This window comes from Rhipicephalus sanguineus, chromosome 11 (genome assembly GCF_013339695.2).
Source record: "Rhipicephalus sanguineus isolate Rsan-2018 chromosome 11, BIME_Rsan_1.4, whole genome shotgun sequence".
Lineage (NCBI taxonomy): Eukaryota > Metazoa > Arthropoda > Arachnida > Ixodida > Ixodidae > Rhipicephalus > Rhipicephalus sanguineus.
In genome coordinates this window covers 109,440,690-109,463,449 of record NC_051186.1, presented here as the reverse complement: position 1 = coordinate 109,463,449, position 22,760 = coordinate 109,440,690, and the positions used below count along the sequence as shown (strand labels likewise).

The 22,760-nt window shown below is 46.5% G+C and overlaps 1 protein-coding gene across 5 annotated transcripts in view; it reads right to left on the bottom strand.

The window, feature by feature from the left end:
• LOC119373336 (zinc finger protein AEBP2) overlaps positions 1-22,760 on the bottom strand; it is a 64,482-nt gene that overhangs the window by 5,026 nt on the left and 36,696 nt on the right. Inside the window, exons 4-7 of one of the 5 annotated variants that reach the window (XM_037643363.2) lie at positions 20,556-20,714; positions 13,911-14,069; positions 7,970-8,128; positions 1,329-1,487 (exon numbers count right to left, since the gene is read on the bottom strand). In XM_037643363.2, the coding sequence (XP_037499291.1) occupies positions 1,329-1,487; positions 7,970-8,128; positions 13,911-14,069; positions 20,556-20,714 (636 nt within the window). The remainder of the gene's footprint in view (positions 1-1,328; positions 1,488-7,969; positions 8,129-13,910; positions 14,070-20,555; positions 20,715-22,760) is intronic. The other 4 variants (XM_049420474.1, XM_049420472.1, XM_049420473.1 and 1 more) reach the window with 4 other exon arrangements.

Here is a 22,760-nt window from a genome sequence, read left to right as displayed (position 1 = left end):
CTCTCTTTCGTACGGTGGTCACTGTCGGCGATATAGGTAGGCGGGGCGGAGCGGGGCGCTGTCGCCGTCTATGAGAGGTGAAAAGAAGTAATGCTTCACGATCGGCACTTACTAGCGCTTACTGCAAGATTGCGCGCGACATCGGAGGTCATGGTTAAAACGTATGGATACCAGCGAGGTACACTGGCCGCGCTGGCGTCGCCGAGGCACCCTTGACGCAGTTACGTCGTTACGTGTTGCGTTCTTTGGCTTTCGCTTCGTGTTAGCGTGTGTCGGCTCGTCGTAATAGTGCAGCTTCCACATGCCCTAACGAGATTTCTCCACCGCCGACTGCTTAGATTGGGAGAGCACCGACTAACAAAACTGCTGCAATACGCGGTGCAGAAAGACGCGATTTCGACGGCCGAATGTGGTGCCTTGGTGGAGCGAGACCAGCGCCTGCGAGACAGGTTACGAACTCTACCTCCCGTGTTGCTGAAGCGCAGTGTGTGGTAGTGTATACATGAGCGCAGGCGTCGGTCACCCATTGCTAGAAAGCGCACACTGTGTCGTTTCTCTCCTTAATTGACGACGCTTTGAAGAAGTGCATGCCGGGTACCAGTGTTGATTGTGAGCTTGTTGATATCATTCTTACGCGGGGTTCACGATTCGCTGTGTCCAAATATATGTTCACAAAGTCAGCTACCACAACGGTTTAATCATGATCATGGGCGTCAGTCGTCGCGATAGAGACATGCCGTCAACGTAGGTGCATGAAGTCAAACGGGGCTCTAGCTGCCCAACACGAATATACATTGTACAAGCTCTCATATATCACTACACTACACAATAAGCACTACTTCTATGAAGGGACGTTTCACTTTCGTGTTATACCGATTCCTATGACGGAGGGATCAGCCATGTTTTTTGTATTTACACTTAGTCAATTAGCTCACTCCGATATGCTGACGTCAATGGCTGCATTTTATCTGTACTGTAGCAGCGTAAGAAATATTTCATTGTATAATTCGCAATTTTCACCCACAGCGTTCCGTAAAAAAACATACTAAGTGGCAATACAGAAAGAAGATGTCTGTATCCATGGAATTTGCGGTATGTACCTCACCAACTGATACTCTGTATTCAGCGTATGTAATATTTATTACGTTGTTCTACGCAAGGGTGTGCTCGTAATCATGAGACCCAATAGTAGCTTCCGCACAGAACTTCAACGAAACTGTTTTGTTTGCCCAGGAGGATCTACGAAGGGCAATTCAGGATTTATGAATTGCTGCGAACAATTCGCTATTTTGGTTTCCGATGTGCCATCGTATTCTATAAATGCTCACCTCGCCGTTCGACTTGCGGGATCTCTTCGAAGTCTCCACCTCCTCCATTACCGCGTGGCATTTTTGGTTTAGCAACCTCAGAGCCGTTGTGGCCACCATCGTTATCGCCCTCGTCGCTTTCATAATCAGCTGGAGCAACGTCAGATCTGGCTTGTAGTTCTGGGTAAGTTAAAGCGTAAATTGTTATCATCACCTCTTTCACAGAAGTATCTCTATTATTCGCCATTATATCCGGAAAGAGGATCCAATAAAACGTTCGGTTATACTGTCATTTTTCTCACCGTGCCCGTCAAAAATGGCCGCGTTAGCATTACTATTTCGTTTGATAAGAATCTCACAATCGTACGTCATTTTTCTCATTCCTTTATATATTTTTGCCTTAAACGCCTTATCCTAGCGCCACATACGTGGATGAGTTGCGCGGCGGGAGGTTATTTTTCGAACGTTTAGGCGGTCGTTTTCGACATATTGACTTCTCGGGCGCCAAATTCTTACATCGGCAATATACATATTATGCGTTCATTTTACGCGAAATGTGCCTACAGAACCAATAGTGTTACATGTAAGCTTGGCACAACCTCTGTCTCCGAAGGTAAATTGTGAACATCGCGCGTTGTAGCCTATGCTAAACACGACAGTTTATATTGACGCTGGGCAGTGTGTAGAGAAATTAAATAGCGTCTTGTGGTGTACCATAGTTGATATCCTCATCACCATGCTTTCCGGCGTGCATTATGGCCACTGCAGGCGGATGGCCTCACCCAATGGTCTCCATCCAATCTGCTCCTCCGCGAGTTGATTACATTGCAGGCTTCCCAATTTCTTTGTTTCGGAGATCCTACCTAACCGTTTGTCGTTCAATGTTGCGCTGCCCATTTATTCGTATCCATTACGACGTTCTTATAGACAATGTGTTCCCTGCCCTTTTCACGAGGCGCTCGGCTTGACTATATTCTTCCTTTTACATGCGAAGCAGCTTTAGATCGGGGCAGTTTCCGGCGGCAGTGGTGGCGTCCGCGCTGCACTGCGCTTGCGCCAACTCTCTCTCCCATTCTCCACCTTTGCGCAGGTGTTCAGTCGCTTACTCTCCTCTCCTTTTCCTCGCTGCAGCCGCGGCGCAGCCTCTCCATTCACGTGATGCAGCCACGCCACAGCCACTTACAGCCTGTAACCCGCACTCTCCTCTGCCTCCACCATTTCTTATCTATATAAGCGCTTGGCTCGGTCGGATTCCTTCATTCTTGCTTCGCTGTTCAGATGAGTTGTAACGTCAACGTCGGCGCCACTCGTTCACTCGGCCCTAACGGAAAGCAAGGCACAAGCACAACGTAATGATAGCACAAACACTAAACACAAACCTCACACAATAACAGAAACGCCGATGGAACGTAACGGAAACTTAATGTGCGCCCACAATGCTGCTTCGCACCCCTTCATGGTTCGCTTTTTTGGGACGTGGTCTAATTTTTTTCCTACCTACTACCTCATCACCTACCACAGTTTCTTAGCTGATTGACGCTGCTGCCTCACTAGTAAAACCTATTAGTTTTTGTTCCAGTGAGTACTGGGTGGTACTTATGGCGAATTCCATTGGGAGAGCAGGAGCACTCAAAAGCACGCTGAAAGTGCTCTCTTGAGAGCCGGCGTGTTTCAGTGGTCGAACAGGAGTAGGAGCACCGTCATCCAATGGTAGAGCGAGAGCGCTTTTGCTGCGCCGAGAGCAGCGAAGAGCAGTTCAGTCTGCTCCCCGTTGAAAAGCGGAGTGAGCGGAGAACGCAGGAAGTCACGTGACTTGTTAACGTCATATCTGGTCATACCCTCCCAACAATCTTCCTCACTTGTTTGTATTTCGCTTCCTTGTGTACGGCGGCAATTGCGGCAGCGAAGCGTGTGTGGTGCTCTGGCTCCGACAATTTTGACGTCGTTGCGGTAGATTCTGGTAGTGTTCGTCCACCTTGCCTGTCGTCAGATGCACGGGGGATGGAGGCAGCAAAGCGTCGCCGTCTTGCCGAAATCCTTGACTATCTTGAATTTCAGTCCGGGACAAGCAAGCTCGGCATTTTCTGGCAAGACTAGTAGGCTAGGGTCTCTGCACACAATCGCTAATCTCGTGGCTACGCGAACAAGAATGCATGTGCGACGTGCGCGCTCAAACAAGCAAAAAAGCAATCAAATTCACTTTAGCTTCTGTAGTAGACAGTGGCTGGCGTTGCATCAAAGAAAGCAGGATGCGCTGAGCTTGCGATTCCATCATGTAATAGTAGGAAGCGGCAACATTGCAGGATGGCGAGCAAGCGAGTGCTTCCTACAGATCACCGCCACATGTGCTTTCCCCGACCGCCCGGCTCAGATCACACGAGCTTCGCAGCAGAGGATGCTGGGATGCATAACTTTTCTCCTCACTCGTTTTTTACTCTCTCCCACCTGCTATCCGGAAGCTTGCCGCATTCCAGTGGCAGATCGAGTGACACTGCTCTCAGTGCTCTGCCCCCACTCCTCACTGCACGACGCCCCTACTCCTGTTCTCTCAATGGAATTCGCCATTAGCTCCTTTAAGTGGTTCTCTGCTATTATCCAGGTTTCTGGCGAGTACGTCAGAACTATCAAAACACAACATTCGCACACTTTCCGTTTAAGTGATCGTGGCCAACTTGCGGTTTTAATGTATTCGAATATATTAGGTGTTTGAGCCACTCGGATAGGTTTTTTGACGTTCTATCGCTATTAAGAGGAGCTCTCTTTTCGAAGAGCGCTATTTCAAGAATGTGTTAACAGCCAGGCTGTCTAAGCTATCGATAATTTCTACGCCATCCTTCCAAAACTATCATCATCATGAACCGACAGGCGTTCTCGTCATGAACAGGCACGAGCTCTCTTCATTCTTAGAAGATATTTAACGGCATGTTGTGCTCCACCGTGAACAACGCCTGGGGTTGGTATGCGACAATGATATAGGGCAAACCACAAGACCCAGTATAGCAGGTGCGAATGTCAAACGAAAACAAACACGTGAAAAGCAGTGATAGAGAAATATATAGAAAATAGAAAGAAATAAAGCGAGGAAGAGACAAGAAGAAAGGAATATGATGACAAATTGCAGAGAAATAGTGGGAGTAAAGACTTAAAATTAAGAAAAGGCGTAAAAAGCATACACATAGAGAGAATGAGATAGAGAGAGAGAAGGTGAGAGAAAAAAACAGAGAGCGAGAAATTAACAAAAAGAAAGAGGTCGCGAATAATAGAGCGGGAGCGAGAGAGAAAGAAAAAAAAAAGACAGACAGAAATAGATAGTGTGAAACTGAATACAAGGAAGCAGATACGTAAAAAAGAAAGAAGAAACACAAAGACAAAAATACGATAGTCTTATGCCGGCCGTACTATATGAGTCCTCCTGCTATATCTTGAAACGCCGCATCAGGCTCAGAACATCGCATTTTCAACGTAGCCTAAAAAACACTAGCATAATCAGCAGAGGCTAAGAAACACTAGGTTCTTTAGAATTACGCTTTATGTATTTTTATGTATCATCACGAACCGCTAGGCGCTCTCGTCATGAACATGCAGGAGCTCTCTTCATTCTGAGAAGATATTTAAGCTAACGGCATGTTGTGTTCCACCGTGAACAACGCCTGGGGTTGGTATGCGCCAAAGATATTGGGCAAGCCACAAAACCCTGTACAGCAGGTGCGAATGTCAAACAAAAACGAACACGTGAAAAAAAGGGACAGAGAAATAGATATAAAATAGAAAGAAATAAAGTGAGGAAGAGATAAGTAGAAAGCAATTTGATGAAAAAATGCTGAGAAATAGAGGGAGTAAAGACCTAAAATTAAAAAAGGCGTAAAAAGCATACACATAGAGAGAAGGAGATAGACAGAGATAAGGTGAGAGAAAAAACAGAGAGCGAGAAATTAACAAGAAGTAAAAGGTCGCGATTAATAGAGCGGGAGAGAGAGAGAAAGAAAAAAAAGACAGAAATAGATAGTGTGAAACTGAATACAAGGAAGCAGATACGTAAAAGAGACAGAAGAAACACCAATAAAGACAAATAAAAAATTGGCCGCGTATCTGCGTGCTTCGCTGCAAATGTCGTGTAAAGACGATAGAAGAGGCGCTGCGTGAGATATGAACACCATCTGGCAATACGTCGGGAAACATGAATGCTGTGTTGCGGGCTGGTAGTCCCGGCGCAGTAGCAGGCAAGACCGGCGATGACGAACGCGACCGGCGGGGACGCCAGCCAGCCCGAACACGCGGTTTGGCGCGAAGCGCTGGAGCAGAAGAAACATTCGCACTCAACGAGTACTCTCCACACACACGTTTATATTCATGTCGCATGGGTAAAGCAGGAATGCCAGAGCGGCGCCCCATGGCACTCGTACAGTGCAATACTGAACTGAAACCGAAACACAAAAATGAGCTCGCGCAGAGGGCACGGTGGAAGCCAAGTTTCGGCGCAGTCGCATTTTCAGCGCAGCTTAAGAAACTAGGGCCTCTAGAATTACGTATCTATGTATTTTCTATTAAAGGAACACACCACCTAATACTTATCTACTGATGTTGCGCCTCAGATATGCGTAATGTTTACTTTTTGATCAACCATGTAGACAAGTATGAACCTAGTGAGCCGTTCACGATGGCTGGCCCTTGTGCAAGGGGTTCAACTTTGGCCGAGTGGCTGAATCGAGGGACGTGCCGACAAACGGAAAGACGGACAGAAAGACAGACAGACCAAAATTTCTGCGTTTAAGTTCCCCAAGAACGACTATCGTGTTTAAAATACGATAGTCTTATGCCGGCCGTACTACATGAGTCCTCCTGCTATATGTTGAAACGCCGCATCTGGCTGAGAACGTGCCATTTTCAGCGTAGCCTAAGAAACACAAGCATTTACAGTGCAAGCTAAGAAACACTAGGTTCCTTAGAACTACGTTTTACGTACTTTCTAGTAAAGGAACACACCACATAATACTTATGTATTGATGTTGCGCCTCAGATATGCCTAATATTGGCTTTTTCATCGACAACGTTCACAAGTATGAACGCCCCTACCAGTTCAAGGTGGCTGGGCGCTCAGCAAGTGCTTAAACTTTGCCCGGCTGGCTGAATCGTGTGAAGACAGGCAGACAGACCACAATTTCTGCGTTCAAGTATCCCAAAAAAGACTACGGCCTTTAAAATAAAGTGAAACAAGGAAGGCCCTTCAGCTCTGATGTTCCTTCAGGCACGACACAACGAGTGCGAACCTGCCATAATATTTTTAGATAATCCGCATGATTTCGTCTAACGCAGCACCCATGACTCACGAAGAAGTTTTGAAATTTCGCGCAGTAGGTTGCCCTTGTCGCCATCCACTTAAAATATTCGTAGGGGGTATGGAAGTCGGGAATAAAATGCTCGCAAATAACTGAATTCCCGCCCAGGCACACGAAAAAGGGTCGTCTAGCCGAAACGTTTTGACCAGCAACAATCAATCATCTCTAACATTCCTAATCCTACCAAGCCCTTAAAAACATTTCCGATCACAGAACGCACACTGCACACTTGAATGTTGTACTCAGAATAGAGTTTAGCGACGAATATTTCCCCACCCATTAGGAGCCAATAACCGTCGTACTTGTCAGCGCACGTTCATGTCAAACAAAGAACGTCAGGAATACATGAATTTGTCTTCATAAAAGTACGATTAACAGAAAATGCCTTAAGAAAATATTAGGGCGATGTTTGATAATAGATTTCTGAAAGGCGCGCGAACCCTTTGTTGGGTGCTTAAGACACGTTAAACAAAGTGAACGATTTATTCGGGTCCAGGCTTTTTTTTACTGTCTTTTTGGACCAAAATTACTTTTGCAAGAACATTACCTAATGTAAAGCAACCGCACGTAGCCACAGTGAACTTATGCAGGATGACGGAATCAAGGTGGGGAAGCGTTAAACATAGCACAGCCATATGTGGTACAGTATAGCAGTCGTTAGCACATGGAAGTGATGATGGCCACGACATAGCCGTGTGCTGAACAGTATAGCAAGGAGTTTATAGGAAAGTGAAGGAGGTGCAGCCATATGCAGATGAGAAGTGGGAAAAGAAAAATAGGAGAGATCACTGCTGCATCACAGACGGAGGTGTCCTATTCCGCCATGGATGCTGAGAGCGCTGCACGTTTTGAACGCCACTGCACGCTTGTCCGCCAACACGAGCGCCGCTGAAATGGAAGCGAATCACCTCACCGCACTTCCTAAAGCTTTCACGTTGTGTGCTACCGCATGCAATTTTTGTAATTACACTTAGTCAATTAGCTCACTCCGATATGCTGACGTCAACGGCTACATTTTATCTATACTGTAGGAGCGTAAGAAATATTTCATTGTATAATTCGCAATTTTCACCCACAGCGTTCCGTAAAAAAACATATTAAGTGACAATACAGAAAGAAGATGTCTGTATTAATGCAATTTGCGGTATGTACCTCACCAACTGATACTCTGTATTCAGCGTATGTAATATTTATTACGTTGTTCTACGCAAGGGTGTGCTCGTAATCATGAGACCCAATAGTAGCTTCCGCACAGAACTTCAACGAAACTGTTTTGTTTGCCCAGGAGGATCTACGAAGGGCAATTCGTATTCTATAAATGCTCACCTCGCCGTTCGACTTCCGGGATCTCTTCGAAGTCTCCACCTCCTCCATTACCGCGTGGCATTTTTGGTTTAGCCACCTCAGAGCCGTCGTGGCCACCATCGTTATCGCCCTCGTCACTTTCATAATCAGCTGGAGCAACGTCAGATCTGGCTTGTAGTTCTGGGTAAGTTGAAGCGTAAATTGTTATCATCACCTCTTTCAAAGAAGTATCTCTATTATTCGCCATTATATCCGCAAAGAGGATCCAATAAAAACATTCGGTTATACTGTCATTTTTCTTACCGTGCCCGTCAAAAAATGGCCGCGTTAGCATTACTATTTCGTTTGACAAGAATCTCACAATCGTACGTCATTTTTCTTATTCCTTTATATATTTTTGCCTTAAACGCCTTATCCTAGCGCCACATACGTGGATGAGTTGCGCGGTGGGAGGTTATTTTTCGAACGGTCAGGCGGTCGTTTTCGACATTTTGACTTCTCGGGCGCCAAATTCTTACATCGGCAATATACATATTATGCGTTCATTTTACGCGAAATGTGCCTACAGAACCAATAGTGTTACATGTAAGCTTGGCACAACCTCTGTCTCCGAAGGTAAATTGTGAACATCGCGCGTTGTAGCCTATGCTAAACACGACAGTTTATATTGACGCTGGGCAGTGTGTAGAGAAATTAAATAGCGTCTTGTGGTGTACCATAGTTGATATCCGCATCACCATGCTTTGCAGCGTGTATTATGGCCACTGTAGGCGGGTGGCCTCACCCAATGGTCTCCATCCAAGCTGCTCCTCCGCGAGTTCATTACATTGCACGCTTCCAAATTTCTTTGTTGCGGAGATCCTACCTAACCGTTTGTCGTTCAATGTTGCGCTGCCCATTTATTCGTATCCATTACGACGTTCTTATAGACAATGTGTTACCTGCCCTTCTCACGAGGCGCTCGGCTTGACTACATTTTTCCTTTTAGATGCGAAGCAGCTTTTGCTCGGGGCAGTGTCCGGCGGCAGTGGTGGCGTCCGCGCTGCACTGCGCTTGCGCCAACTCTCTCTTCCATTCTCCACCTTTGCGCAGGTGTTCAGTCGCTTTCTCTCCTCTCCTTTTCCTCGCCGCAGCCGCGGCGCAGCCTCTCCACCCATGTGATGCAGCCGCGCCACAGCCACTTATAGCCTGTAACCCACACTCTCCTGTGCCTCCACCATTTCTTGTCTATATAAGCGCGTGGGCTCGGTCAGATTCCTTCATTCTTGCTTCGCTGTTCAGATGAGTTGTAACGTCAACGTCGGCGGCACTCGTTCACTCGGGCCTAACGGAAAGCAAGGCACAAGCACAACGTAATGATAACACAAACACTAAACACAAACCTCACACAATAACGGAAACGCCGATGGAACGTAACGGAAACTTAATGTGCGCCCACAATGCTGCTTCGCACCCCTTCATGGTTCGCTTTTTTGGGACGTGGTCTAATTTTTTTCCTACCTACTACCTCATCACCTACCACAGTTTCTTGGCTGATTGACGCTGCTGCCTCACTAGTAAAACCTATTAGTTTTTGTTCCAGTGAGTACTGGGTTGTACTTATGGCGAATTCCATTGGGAGAGCAGGAGCACTCAAAAGCACGCTGAAAGTGCTCTCTTCAGAGCCGGCGTGTTTCAGTGGTCGAACAGGAGTAGGAGCACCGTCATCCAATGGTAGAGCGAGAGCGCTTTTGCTGCGCCGAGAGCAGCGAAGAGCAGTTCAGTCTGCTCCCCGTTGAAAAGCGGAGTGAGCGGAGAACGCAGGAAGTCACGTGACTTGTTAACGTCATATCTGGTCATACCCTCCCAACAATCTTCCTCACTTGTTTGTATTTCGTTTCCTTCTGTACGGCGGCAATTGCGGTGCGAAGCGTGTGTGGTGCTCTGGCTCCGACAATTTTCACGTCGTTGCGGTAGATTCTGGTAGTGTTCGTCCACCTTGCCTGTCGTCAGATGCACGGGGGATGGAGGCAGCAAAGCGTCGCCGTCTTGCCGAAATCCTTGACTATCTTGAATTTCAGTCCGGGACAAGCAAGCTCGGTATTTTATGGTAAGACTAGTAGGCTAGGGTCTCTGCACACAATCGCTAATCGCGTGGCTACGCGCGCAAGAATGCATGTGCGACGCGCGCTCAAACAAGCAAAAAAGCAATCAAATTCACTTTAGCTTCTGTAGTAGACAGTGGCTGGCGTTGCATCAAAGAAAGCAGGATGCGCTGAGCTTGCGATTCCGTCATGTAATAGTAGGAAGCGGCAACATTGCAGGATGGCGAGCAAGCGAGTGCTTCCTACCGATCACCGCCACATGTGCTTTCCCCGACCGCCTGGCTCAGATCACACGAGCTTCGCAGCAGAGGATGCTGGGATGCATAACTTTTCTCCTCACTCGTTTTTTACTCTCTCCCACCTGCTCTCCGGAAGCTTGCCGCATTCCAGTGGCAGATCGAGTGACACTGCTCTCAGTGCTCTGCCCCCCACTCCTCACTGCACGACGCCCCTACTCCTGTTCTCTCAATGGAATTCGCCATTAGCTCCTTTAAGTGGTTCTCTGCTATTATCCAGGTTTCTGGCGAGTACGTCAGAACTATCAAAACACAACATTCGCACACTTTCCGTTTAAGTGATCGTGGCCAACTTGCGGTTTTAATGTATTCCAATATATTAGGTGTTTGAGCCACTCGGATAGGTTTTTTGACGTTCTATCGCTATTAAGAGGAGCTCTCTTTTCGAAGAGCGCTATTTCAAGAATGTGTTAAAAGCCAGGCTGTCTAAGCTATCGATAAATTCTACGCCATCCTTCCAAAACTATCATCATCATGAACCGACAGGCGTTCTCGTCATGAACAGGCACGAGCTCTCTTCATTCTTAGAAGATATTTAACGGCATGTTGTGCTCCACCGTGAACAACGCCTGGGGTTGGTATGCGACAATGATATAGGGCAAACCACAAGACCCAGTACAGCAGGTGCGAATGTCAAACGAAAACGAACACGTGAAAAGCAGTGATACAGAAATATATAGAAAATAGAAAGAAATAAATCGAGGAAGAGACAAGAAGAAAGGAATATGATGACAAAATGCAGAGAAATAGTGGGAGTAAAGACTTAAATTTAAGAAAAGGCGTAAAAAGCATACACATAGAGAGAATGAGATAGAGAGAGAGAAGGTGAGAGAAAAAACAGAGAGCGAGAAATTAAAAAAAAGAAAGAGGTCGCGATTAATAGAGCGGGAGAGAGAGAGAAAGAAAAAAAAGACAGAAATAGATAGTGTGAAACTGAATACAAGGAAGCAGATACGTAAAAGAGACAGAAGAAACACCAATAAAGACAAATAAAAAATTGGCCGCGTATCTGCGTGCTTCGCTGCAAATGTCGTGTAAAGACGATAGAAGAGGCGCTGCGTGAGATATGAACGCCATCTGGCAATACGTCGGGAAACGTGAATGCTGTGTTGCGGGCTGGTAGTCCCGGCGCAGCAGCAGGCAAGACCGGCGATGACGAACGCGACCGGCGGGGACGCCAGCCAGCCCGAACACGCGGTTTGGCGCGAAGCGCTGGAGCAGAAGAAACATCCGCACTCAACGAGTACTCTCCACACACACGTTTATATTCATGTCGCCTGGGTAAAGCAGGAATGCCAGAGCGGCGCCCCATGGCACTCGTACAGTGCAATACTGAACTGAAACCGAAACACAAAAATGAGCTCGCGCAGAGGGCACGGTGGAAGCCAAGTTTCGGCGCAGTCGCATTTTCAGCGCAGCTTAAGAAACTAGGGCCTCTAGAATTACGTATCTATGTATTTTCTATTAAAGGAACACACCACCTAATACTTATCTAGTGATGTTGCGCCTCAGATATGCGTAATGTTTACTTTTTGATCAACCATGTAGACAAGTATGAACCTAGTGAGCCGTTCACGATGGCTGGCCCTTGTGCAAGGGGTTCAACTTTGGCCGAGTGGCTGAATCGAGGGACGTGCCGACAAACGTAAAGACGGACAGAAAGACAGACAGACCAAAATTTCTGCGTTTAAGTTCCCCAAGAACGACTATCGTGTTTAAAATACGATAGTCTTATGCCGGCCGTACTACATGAGTCCTCCTGCTATAAGTTGAAACGCCGCATCTGGATGAGAAGGTGCCATTTTCAGCGTAGCCTAAGAAACACAAGCATTTACAGTGCAAGCTAAGAAACACTAGGTTCCTTAGAACTACGTTTTACGTACTTTCTAGTAAAGGAACACACCACATAATACTTATGTATTGATGTTGCGCCTCAGACATGCCTAATATTGGCTTTTTCATCGACAACGTTCACAAGTATGAACGCCCCTACCAGTTCAAGGTGGCTGGGCGCTCAGCAAGTGCTTAAACTTTGCCCGTCTGGCTGAATCGTGTGACAGACAGGCAGACAGACCACAATTTCTGCGTTCAAGTATCCCAAAAAAGACTATCGCCTTTAAAATAAAGTGAAACAAGGAAGGCCCTTCAGCTCTGATGTTCCTTCAGGCACGACACAACGAGTGCGAACCTGCCATAATATTTTTAGATAATCCGCATGATTTCGTCTAACGCAGCACCCATGACTCACGAAGAAGTTTTGAAATTTCGCGCAGTAGGTTGCCCTTGTCGCCATCCACTTAAAATATTCGTAGGGGGCATGGAAGTCGGGAATAAAATGCTCGCAAATAACTGAATTCCCGCCCAGGCACACGCAAAAGGGTCGTCTAGCTGAAACGTTTTGACCAGCAACAATCAATCATCTCTAACATTCCTAATCCTACCGAGCCCTTAAAAACATTTCCGACCACAGAACGCACACTGCACACTTGAATGTTGTACTCAGAATAGAGTTTAGCGACGAATATTTCCCCACACATCAGGAGCCAATAACCGTCGTACTTGTCAGCGCACGTTCATGTCAAACAAAGAACGTCAGGCATACATGAATTAGTCTTCATAAAAGTACGATTAACAGAAAATGCCTTAAGAAAATATTAAGGCGATGTTTGATAATAGATTTCTGAAAGGCGCGCGAACCCTTTGTTCGGTGCTTAAGACACGTTAAACAAAGTGAACGATTTATTCGGGTCCAGGTTTTTTTTACTGTCTTTTTGCACCAAAATTACTTTTGCAAGAACATTACCTAATGTAAAGCAACCGCACGTAGCCAAAGTGAACTTATGCAGGATGACGGAATCAAGGTGGGGAAGCGTTAAACATAGCACAGCCATATGTGGTACAGTATAGCAGTCGTTAGCACATGGAAGTGATGATGGCCACGACATAGCCGTGTGCTGAACAGTATAGCAAGGAGTTTATAGGAAAGTGAAGGAGGTGCAGCCATATGCAGCTGAGAAGTGGGAAAAGAAAAATAGGAGAGATCACTGCTGCATCACACACGGAGGTGTCCTATTCCGCCATGGATGCTGAGAGCGCTGCACGTTTTGAACGCCACTGCACGCTTGTCCGCCAACACAAGCGCCGCTGAAATGGAAGCGAATCACCTCACCGCACTTCCTAAAGCTTTCACGTTGTGTGCTACCGCATGCAATTTTTGTAATTACACTTAGTCAATTAGCTCACTCCGATATGCTGACGTCAACGGCTACATTTTATCTATACTGTAGGAGCGTAAGAAATATTTCATTGTATAATTCGCAATTTTCACCCACAGCGTTCCGTAAAAAAACATATTAAGTGGCAATACAGAAAGAAGATGTCTGTATCCATGGAATTTGCGGTATGTACCTCACCAACTGATACTCTGTATTCAGCGTATGTAATATTTATTACGTTGTTCTACGCAAGGGTGTGCTCGTAATCATGAGACCCAATAGTAGCTTCCGCACAGAACTTCAACGAAACTGTTTTGTTTGCAAAGGAGGATCTACGAAGGGCAATTCGTATTCTATAAATGCTCACCTCGCCGTTCGACTTCCGGGATCTCTTCGAAGTCTCCACCTCCTCCATTACCGCGTGGCATTTTTGGTTTAGCCACCTCAGAGCCGTCGTGGCCACCATCGTTATCGCCCTCGTCACTTTCATAATCAGCTGGAGCAACGTCAGATCTGGCTTGTAGTTCTGGGTAAGTTGAAGCGTAAATTGTTATCATCACCTCTTTCAAAGAAGTATCTCTATTATTCGCCATTATATCCGCAAAGAGGATCCAATAAAAACATTCGGTTATACTGTCATTTTTCTTACCGTGCCCGTCAAAAAATGGCCGCGTTAGCATTACTATTTCGTTTGACAAGAATCTCACAATCGTACGTCATTTTTCTTATTCCTTTATATATTTTTGCCTTAAACGCCTTATCCTAGCGCCACATACGTGGATGAGTTGCGCGGTGGGAGGTTATTTTTCGAACGGTCAGGCGGTCGTTTTCGACATTTTGACTTCTCGGGCGCCAAATTCTTACATCGGCAATATACATATTATGCGTTCATTTTACGCGAAATGTGCCTACAGAACCAATAGTGTTACATGTAAGCTTGGCACAACCTCTGTCTCCGAAGGTAAATTGTGAACATCGCGCGTTGTAGCCTATGCTAAACACGACAGTTTATATTGACGCTGGGCAGTGTGTAGAGAAATTAAATAGCGTCTTGTGGTGTACCATAGTTGATATCCGCATCACCATGCTTTGCAGCGTGTATTATGGCCACTGTAGGCGGATGGCCTCACCCAATGGTCTCCATCCAAGCTGCTCCTCCGCGAGTTCATTACATTGCACGCTTCCAAATTTCTTTGTTTCGGAGATCCTACCTAACCGTTTGTCGTTCAATGTTGCGCTGCCCATTTATTCGTATCCATTACGACGTTCTTATAGACAATGTGTTACCTGCCCTTCTCACGAGGCGCTCGGCTTGACTACATTTTTCCTTTTAGATGCGAAGCAGCTTTTGCTCGGGGCAGTGTCCGGCGGCAGTGGTGGCGTCCGCGCTGCACTGCGCTTGCGCCAACTCTCTTTTCCATTCTCCACCTTTGCGCAGGTGTTCAGTCGCTTTCTCTCCTCTCCTTTTCCTCGCCGCAGCCGCGGCGCAGCCTCTCCACCCATGTGATGCAGCCGCGCCACAGCCACTTATAGCCTGTAACCCACACTCTCCTGTGCCTCCACCATTTCTTGTCTATATAAGCGCGTGGGCTCGGTCAGATTCCTTCATTCTTGCTTCGCTGTTCAGATGAGTTGTAACGTCAACGTCGGCGGCACTCGTTCACTCGGGCCTAACGGAAAGCAAGGCACAAGCACAACGTAATGATAACACAAACACTAAACACAAACCTCACACAATAACGGAAACGCCGATGGAACGTAACGGAAACTTAATGTGCGCCCACAATGCTGCTTCGCACCCCTTCATGGTTCGCTTTTTTGGGACGTGGTCTAATTTTTTTTCCTACCTACTACCTCATCACCTACCACAGTTTCTTAGCTGATTGACGCTGCTGCCTCACTAGTAAAACCTATTAGTTTTTGTTCCAGTGAGTACTGGGTGGTACTTATGGCGAATTCCATTGGGAGAGCAGGAGCACTCAAAAGCACGCTGAAAGTGCTCTCTTGAGAGCCGGCGTGTTTCAGTGGTCGAACAGGAGTAGGAGCACCGTCATCCAATGGTAGAGCGAGAGCGCTTTTGCTGCGCCGAGAGCAGCGAAGAGCAGTTCAGTCTGCTCCCCGTTGAAAAGCGGAGTGAGCGGAGAACGCAGGAAGTCACGTGACTTGTTAACGTCATATCTGGTCATACCCTCCCAACAATCTTCCTCACTTGTTTGTATTTCGCTTCCTTCTGTACGGCGGCAATTGCGGTGCGAAGCGTGTGTGGTGCTCTGGCTCCGACAATTTTCACGTCGTTGTGGTAGATTCTGGTAGTGTTCGTCCACCTTGCCTGTCGTCAGATGCACGGGGGATGGAGGCAGCAAAGCGTCGCCGTCTTGCCGAAATCCTTGACTATCTTGAATTTCAGTCCGGGACAAGCAAGCTCGGCATTTTAAGGTAAGACTAGTAGGCTAGGGTCTCTGCACACAATCGCTAATCGCGTGGCTACGCGCGCAAGAATGCATGTGCGACGTGCGCGCTCAAACAAGCAAAAAAGCAATCAAATTCACTTTAGCTTCTGTAGTAGACAGTGGCTGGCGTTGCATCAAAGAAAGCAGGATGCGCTGAGCTTGCGATTCCGTCATGTAATAGTAGGAAGCGGCAACATTGCAGGATGGCGAGCAAGCGAGTGCTTCCTACCGATCACCGCCACATGTGCTTTCCCCGACCGCCCGGCTCAGATCACACGAGCTTCGCAGCAGAGGATGCTGGGATGCATAACTTTTCTCCTCACTCGTTTTTTACTCTCTCCCACCTGCTATCCGGAAGCTTGCCGCATTCCAGTGGCAGATCGAGTGACACTGCTCTCAGTGCTCTGCCCCCCACTCCTCACTGCACGACGCCCCTACTCCTGTTCTCTCAATGGAATTCGCCATTAGCTCCTTTAAGTGGTTCTCTGCTATTATCCAGGTTTCTGGCGAGTACGTCAGAACTATCAAAACACAACATTCGCACACTTTCCGTTTAAGTGATCGTGGCCAACTTGCGGTTTTAATGTATTCGAATATATTAGGTGTTTGAGCCACTCGGATAGGTTTTTTGACGTTCTATCGCTATTAAGAGGAGCTCTCTTTTCGAAGAGCGCTATTTCAAGAATGTGTTAACAGCCAGGCTGTCTAAGCTATCGATAATTTCTACGCCATCCTTCCAAAACTATCATCATCATGAACCGACAGGCGTTCTCGTCATGAACAGGCACGAGCTCTCTTCATTCTTAGAAGATATTTAACGGCATGTTGTGCTCCACCGTGAACAACGCCTGGGGTTGGTATGCGACAATGATATAGGGCAAACCACAAGACCCAGTACAGCAGGTGCGAATGTCAAACGAAAACGAACACGTGAAAAGCAGTGATAGAGAAATATATAGAAAATAGAAAGAAATAAAGCGAGGAAGAGACACGAAGAAAGGAATATGATGACAAAATGCAGAGAAATAGTGGGAGTAAAGACTTAAAATTAAGAAAAGGCGTAAAAAGCATACACATAGAGAGAATGAGATAGAGAGAGAGAAGGTGAGAGAAAAAACAGAGAGCGAGAAATTAACAAAAAGAAAGAGGTCGCGAATAATAGAGCGGGAGCGAGAGAGAAAGAAAAAAAAAAGACATACAGAAATAGATAGTGTGAAACTGAATACAAGGAAGCAGATACGTAAAAAAGAAAGAAGAAACACAAAGACAAAAATACGATAGTCTTATGCCGGCCGTACTATATGAGTCCTCCTGCTATATCTTGAAACGCCGCATCAGGCTCAGAACATCGCATTTTCAACGTAGCCTAAAAAACACTAGCATAATCAGCAGAGGCTAAGAAACACTAGGTTCTTTAGAATTACGCTTTATGTATTTTTATGTATCATCACGAACCGACAGGCGCTCTCGTCATGAACATGCAGGAGCTCTCTTCATTTTCAGAAGATATTTAAGCTAACGGCATGTTGTGCTCCACCGTGAACAACGCCTGGGGTTGGTATGCGCCAAAGATATTGGGCAAGCCACAAAACCCTGTACAGCAGGTGCGAATGTATAACAAAAACGAACACATGTAAAAAAAGGGACAGAGAAATATATATAAAATAGAAAGAAATAAAGTGAGGAAGAGATAAGTAGAAAGCAATTTGATGAGAAAATGCTGAGAAATAGAGGGAGTAAAGACCTAAAATTAAAAAAGGCGTAAAAAGCATACACATAGAGAGAAGGAGATAGACAGAGAGAAGGTGAGAGAAAAAACAGAGAGCGAGAAATTAACAAGAAGTAAAAGGTCGCGATTAATAGAGCGGGAGAGAGAGAGAAAGAAAAAAAAGACAGAAATAGATAGTGTGAAACTGAATACAAGGAAGCAGATACGTAAAAGAGACAGAAGAAACACCAATAAAGACAAATAAAAAATTGGCCGCGTATCTGCGTGCTTCGCTGCAAATGTCGTGTAAAGACGATAGAAGAGGCGCTGCGTGAGATATGAACGCCATCTGGCAATACGTCGGGAAACGTGAATGCTGTGTTGCGGGCTGGTAGTCCCGGCGCAGCAGCAGGCAAGACCGGCGATGACGAACGCGACCGGCGGGGACGCCAGCCAGCCCGAACACGCGGTTTGGCGCGAAGCGCTGGAGCAGAAGAAACATCCGCACTCAACGAGTACTCTCCACACACACGTTTATATTCATGTCGCCTGGGTAAAGCAGGAATGCCAGAGCGGCGCCCCATGGCACTCGTACAGTGCAATACTGAACTGAAACCGAAACACAAAAATGAGCTCGCGCAGAGGGCACGGTGGAAGCCAAGTTTCGGCGCAGTCGCATTTTCAGCGCAGCTTAAGAAACTAGGGTCTCTAGAATTACGTATCTATGTATTTTCTATTAGAGGAACACACCACCTAATACTTATCTACTGATGTTGCGCCTCAGATATGCGTAATGTTTACTTTTTGATCAACCATGTAGACAAGTATGAACCTAGTGAGCCGTTCACGATGGCTGGCCCTTGTGCAAGGGGTTCAACTTTGGCCGAGTGGCTGAATCGAGGGACGTGCCGACAAACGTAAAGACGGACAGAAAGACAGACAGACCAAAATTTCTGCGTTTAAGTTCCCCAAGAACGACCATCGTGTTTAAAATACGGTAGTCTTATGCCGGCCGTACTACATGAGTCCTCCTGCTATATGTTGAAACGCCGCATCTGGCTGAGAACGTGCCATTTTCAGCGTAGCCTAAGAAACACAAGCATTTACAGTGCAAGCTAAGAAACACTAGGTTCCTTAGAACTACGTTTTACGTACTTTCTAGTAAAGGAACACACCACATAATACTTATGTATTGATGTTGCGCCTCAGACATGCCTAATATTGGCTTTTTCATCGACAACGTTCACAAGTATGAACGCCCCTACCAGTTCAAGGTGGCTGGGCGCTCAGCAAGTGCTTAAACTTTGCCCGGCTGGCTGAATCGTGTGACAGACAGGCAGACAGACCACAATTTCTGCGTTCAAGTATCCCAAAAAAGACTACGGCCTTTAAAATAAAGTGAAACAAGGAAGGCCCTTCAGCTCTGATGTTCCTTCAGGCACGACACAACGAGTGCGAACCTGCCATAATATTTTTAGATAATCCGCATGATTTCGTCTAACGCAGCACCCATGACTCACGAAGAAGTTTTGAAATTTCGCGCAGTAGGTTGCCCTTGTCGCCATCCACTTAAAATATTCGTAGGGGGTATGGAAGTCGGGAATAAAATGCTCGCAAATAACTGAATTCCCGCCCAGGCACACGAAAAAGGGTCGTCTAGCCGAAACGTTTTGACCAGCAACAATCAATCATCTCTAAGATTCCTAATCCTACCAAGCCCTTAAAAACATTTCCGATCACAGAACGCACACTGCACACTTGAATGTTGTACTCAGAATAGAGTTTAGCGACGAATATTTCCCCACCCATCAGGAGCCAATAACCGTCGTACTTGTCAGCGCACGTTCATGTCAAACAAAGAACGTCAGGAATACATGAATTTGTCTTCATAAAAGTACGATTAACAGAAAATGCCTTAAGAAAATATAAGGCGATGTTTGATAATAGATTTCTGAAAGGCGCGCGAACCCTTTGTTGGGTGCTTAAGACACGTTAAACAAAGTGAACGATTTATTCGGGTCCAGGCTTTTTTTTACTGTCTTTTTGGACCAAAATTACTTTTGCAAGAACATTACCTAATGTAAAGCAACCGCACGTAGCCACAGTGAACTTATGCAGGATGACGGAATCAAGGTGGGGAAGCGTTAAACATAGCACAGCCATATGTGGTACAGTATAGCAGTCGTTAGCACATGGAAGTGATGATGGCCACGACATAGCCGTGTGCTGAACAGTATAGCAAGGAGTTTATAGGAAAGTGAAGGAGGTGCAGCCATATGCAGATGAGAAGTGGGAAAAGAAAAATAGGAGAGATCACTGCTGCATCACAGACGGAGGTGTCCTATTCCGCCATGGATGCTGAGAGCGCTGCACGTTTTGAACGCCACTGCACGCTTGTCCGCCAACACGAGCGCCGCTGAAATGGAAGCGAATCACCTCACCGCACTTCCTAAAGCTTTCACGTTGTGTGCTACCGCATGCAATTTTTGTAATTACACTTAGTCAATTAGCTCACTCCGATATGCTGACGTCAACGGCTACATTTTATCTATACTGTAGGAGCGTAAGAAATATTTCATTGTATAATTCGCAATTTTCACCCACAGCGTTCCGTAAAAAAACATATTAAGTGGCAATACAGAAAGAAGATGTCTGTATTAATGCAATTTGCGGTATGTACCTCACCAACTGATACTCTGTATTCAGCGTATGTAATATTTATTACGTTGTTCTACGCAAGGGTGTGCTCGTAATCATGAGACCCAATAGTAGCTTCCGCACAGAACTTCAACGAAACTGTTTTGTTTGCCCAGGAGGATCTACGAAGGGCAATTCGTATTCTATAAATGCTCACCTCGCCGTTCGACTTCCGGGATCTCTTCGAAGTCTCCACCTCCTCCATTACCGCGTGGCATTTTTGGTTTAGCCACCTCAGAGCCGTCGTGGCCACCATCGTTATCGCCCTCGTCACTTTCATAATCAGCTGGAGCAACGTCAGATCTGGCTTGTAGTTCTGGGTAAGTTGAAGCGTAAATTGTTATCATCACCTCTTTCAAAGAAGTATCTCTATTATTCGCCATTATATCCGCAAAGAGGATCCAATAAAAACATTCGGTTATACTGTCATTTTTCTTACCGTGCCCGTCAAAAAATGGCCGCGTTAGCATTACTATTTCGTTTGACAAGAATCTCACAATCGTACGTCATTTTTCTTATTCCTTTATATATTTTTGCCTTAAACGCCTTATCCTAGCGCCACATACGTGGATGAGTTGCGCGGTGGGAGGTTATTTTTCGAACGGTCAGGCGGTCGTTTTCGACATTTTGACTTCTCGGGCGCCAAATTCTTACATCGGCAATATACATATTATGCGTTCATTTTACGCGAAATGTGCCTACAGAACCAATAGTGTTACATGTAAGCTTGGCACAACCTCTGTCTCCGAAGGTAAATTGTGAACATCGCGCGTTGTAGCCTATGCTAAACACGACAGTTTATATTGACGCTGGGCAGTGTGTAGAGAAATTAAATAGCGTCTTGTGGTGTACCATAGTTGATATCCTCATCACCGTGCTTTGCAGCGTGTATTATGGCCACTGCAGGCGGATGGCCTCACCCAATGGTCGCCATCCAAGCTGCTCCTCCGCGAGTTGATTACATTGCACGCTTCCAAATTTCTTTGTTTCGGAGATCCTACCTAGCCGTTTGTCGTTCAATGTTGCGCTGCCCATTTATTCGTATCCATTACTACGTTCTTATAGACAATGTGTTACCTGCCCTTCTCACGAGGCGCTCGGCTTGACTACATTCTTCCTTTTAGATGCGAAGCAGCTTTAGATCGGGGCAGTTTCCGGCGGCAGTGGTGGCGTCCGCGCTGCCCTGCGCTTGCGCCAACTCTCTCTCCCATTCTCCACCTTTGCGCAGGTGTTCAGCCGCTTACTCTCCTCTCCTCGCTGCAGCCGCGGCGCAGCCTCTCCATCCACGTGATGCAGCCGCGCCACAGCCACTTACAGCCTGTAACCCACACTCTCCTCTGCCTCCACCATTTCTTGTCTATATAAGCGCGTGGGCTCGGTCGGATTCCTTCATTCTTGCTTCGCTGTTCAGATGAGTTGTAACGTCAACGTCGGCGCCACTCGTTCACTCGGCCCTAACGGAAAGCAAGGCACAAGCACAACGTAATGATAACACAAACACTAAACACAAACCTCACAAAATAACGGAAACGCCGAGGGAACGTAACGAAAACTTAATGTGCGCCCACAATGCTGTTTCGCATCCCTTCGTGGTTCGCTTTTTTGGGACGTGGTCTAATTTTTTTCCTACCTACTACGTCATCACCTACCACAGTTTCTTGGCTGATTGACGCTGCTGCCTCACTAGTAAAACCTATTAGTTTTTGTTCCAGTGAGTACTGGGTGATACTTATGGCGAATTCCATTGGGAGAGCAGGAGCACTCAAAAGCACGCTGAAAGTGCTCTCTTCAGAGCCGGCGTCTTTCAGTGGTCGAACAGTAGTAGGAGCACCGTCATCCAATGGTAGAGCGAGAGCGCTTGTGCTTCGCCGAGAGCAGCGAAGAGCAGTTCAGTCTGCTCCCCGTTGAAAAGCGGAGTGAGCGGAGAACGCAGGAAGTCACGTGACTTGTTAACGTCATATCTGGTCATACCCTCCCAACCATCTTCCTCACTTGTTTGTATTTCGCTTCCTTGTGTACGGCGGCAATTGCGGCAGCGAAGCGTGTGTGGTGCTCTGGCTCCGACAATTTTGACGTCGTTGCGGTAGATTCTGGTAGTGTTCGTCCACCTTGCCTGTCGTCAGATGCACGGGGGATGGAGGCAGCAAAGCGTCGCCGTCTTGCCGAAATACTTGACTATCTTGAATTTCAGTCCGGGACAAGCAAGCTCGGCATTTTACGGTAAGACTAGTAGGCTAGGGTCTCTGCACACAATCGCTAAACGCGTGGCTACGCGCGCAAGAATGCATGTGCGACGTGCGCGCTTAAACAAGCAAAAAAGCAATCAAATTCACTTTAGCTTCTGTAGTAGACATTGGCTGGC